Source organism: Fonticula alba, assembly GCF_000388065.1.
Source record: "Fonticula alba strain ATCC 38817 unplaced genomic scaffold supercont2.2, whole genome shotgun sequence".
NCBI lineage: Eukaryota > Rotosphaerida > Fonticulaceae > Fonticula > Fonticula alba.
The window spans coordinates 3,655,696-3,657,993 of record NW_009242972.1 but is presented as its reverse complement, the minus strand read 5'-3'; the positions used below and the strand labels follow the sequence as shown (position 1 = coordinate 3,657,993).

The following is a 2,298-nucleotide window of genomic DNA, read 5'->3' as shown; positions in this document are numbered from 1 at the left end:
GGAGGAGGCCAAAGTGGAGCAAGCTTACGCCGGGGGAGGGGGGGAGGGGGGGGGGGCCACACATGAGAAGGAGCCCACACCACGCATTCTCGGGTGCAGAACGAGGAGTGTGGCTCCCGTCGTCGCTGGGAAGGCGGGACACACGGGAGGAGGCTCGGCCCCTCCTCCCCCGAGGGGGAGATGCTTACTTGCTGTTGGCGGCGCAAATGCGCTGATGAAGATCCACCAACAGCGGCGGCAGAGCACGCCCGGCATTCGACGCATCCTCGATGAGCAGGTCGTGGAAGCGCGCCTCGCGGGTGGACTTCTGCACGATAATCTGCAGCGGAGCCCAGCGCCCGGAACCGGCCGGCGCCGACAGCGACCCTCCAGTGGCCTGGAATCGGCGCATGTTGACCAGCTGCCGGACACGCCGGGAGATCGGCGTGTCCAGCACCGGCAGGGGATCGGCCGACGTATCGCTCAGGGAGCTGGCCAGCTCCGGTCGGTCGACCCCGAGAAGCTGCTGCAGGTAACCCACCGGCACCGAGTGCCCCAGCCAGAGGAACATACGCTGGCCATTGTCCAACAGGAAGAGCCCACTCGGCGAGAGGCAGGTGCTGGACAGACGCGTCAGCGGCAGACCACGAGCCGGGGACCCGGGGCTCTCGTCGGCGGAGGCGCCGGCGGCTCCGGCCGGCGACGAGCCCGGCGCCTGGAGCAGCGGCGTCAGGTCATACATGACCGGATACAGCAGCAACAAGAGAGCCGCCACACCGGACGACAAGACCGAATGCATGGCCGCCACCCGGGTGTCGACAGACATCTCCCCATCGAGAGCCGTCCCGAGAGCGCTGGACTTGCACATGCCCAGCAGGTAGGGCGGGATGGTGCTCAAGGTCTCGGGCATGACCAGGTGCGAAGCCGGGGTCTGGTACGAGCACTGGCTTCGGTAGGCGGCCAACAGGGCGGCCGCGCGCTTCAGGAGCTTGGTCTTGGCCTCGGCCACGGCTTGCCCCTCGGACAGGCAACTGTACACCGCCTGCTTGAAGGTGTAGGCGGCCAGGGCATCCATGTCCGCATGCTGGAAGGTCGCCTGTGAGGAGGTGGTCGTGCGCAGGGCCAAGGTGTGCACCCGGACCCGGTGCTGCCCGAAGGGAGTGGTGTAGAGGGTGGCCGACTGGACGATGACCGGCGAGTCATCAAGCTTCGAATCGTACGACATCTTGATGGCCAGCGCGAAGTCCGAATCCATCAATGGCACCGCCAGATCCGAGTTGGAAGGCTCCGCCAGACCGCAATAGTACGAGGCAATGTCCACACCGGTGCTGGTGCGAATGCGCGACAGGGTGTCATATCCCTGGGTTTGACTCACCCGCCGGGCCACCTCCTCGGTCAGCTGGATGGTATCGCGCGGCGCATACCACCGGGGATAGTGGAAGGTCCGACCACCCGTCCGCAGGGGCACATGTCCCAGGGTGGCCACGTCCATGAAGGCCGCGCCACTGGGGCTGGTCAGCACCTGGGCCGAGTTGCTGAGGGACGTCGTGCGGGCATCGGCCGATGGCAGCGGGCACGTCAGGAACAGGTCCAAACTGACCCCGGCCTTGACGAAGGTCTTGGCCATGTTGTCATAGAACTTGGACTTGCCCTGCGGCCCGAACCAGGCCTTCTCGCCGTCGGTGTTGAGGACGGAACGCTCGTCGCCGCGCGAGAGCAGGCTGCCAGGACCGTATGTCGGCAGCGAGCAGAGCTGCGCCACAACGCGGCCGCCGGACTCAACCTGAAGCGAGTGGTGGAGAGGACACATTAGAACCCATGCTTGACAGAAGAGAGGGAGCGAGGGAGAGGGAGAAAGAGAGAAAGGCGGGAAGGGAGAAGGAGGCGGGAGGCGCAGAGAGAGAGAGAGAGAGAGAGAGAGAGCGCGACACAATGAAAGCCAACGTACAAGAATCTTCTGGGCCGCGTCAACGGCCGCGGCAAAGCCCGCATGTGGCGAGCCAATGCACGAGAAGTGCGACGGCAGGAAGTCCAGCACGCTAAGGAGGCTGGCTCGGCCCTGACTGGTGGCCGGCTCGCAGTAGATGCCCTTGTGGATGGGGATGAACACGTTCTCCAGGTCGCTGCACACCATCATCTGGGGGATGGACGACTCGGATTCACTCTACATGGGAGGTCACACGCCCATGGCAGCCAAGTACACGAAGAAGGTGAGTAATCGGAGGACAGCAGGCAGTGGACAAGGCAAAAAAAAAGGGGGAGGGAGGGGGAAGGGGGAGGGGGGGGGCAGGGAGACAGAGGGGGGAAATTTGGACCAAA

General features: G+C 65.0%; 1 protein-coding gene across 1 annotated transcript in view; it reads right to left on the bottom strand.

Annotated features, from left to right (window-relative positions):
* Window positions 1-32: 32 nt before the first annotated feature.
* Window positions 33-2,298, bottom strand: part of H696_01752 (hypothetical protein) — a gene marked incomplete at its 5' end in the record, with an annotated part of 5,011 nt that continues 2,745 nt past the window's right edge. Inside the window, 2 exons of the mRNA XM_009495662.1 lie at window positions 33-1,762; window positions 1,928-2,143. Coding sequence (XP_009493937.1) covers window positions 185-1,762; window positions 1,928-2,143 — 1,794 coding nt within the window. The 3' untranslated portion in view covers window positions 33-184. The remainder of the gene's footprint in view (window positions 1,763-1,927; window positions 2,144-2,298) is intronic.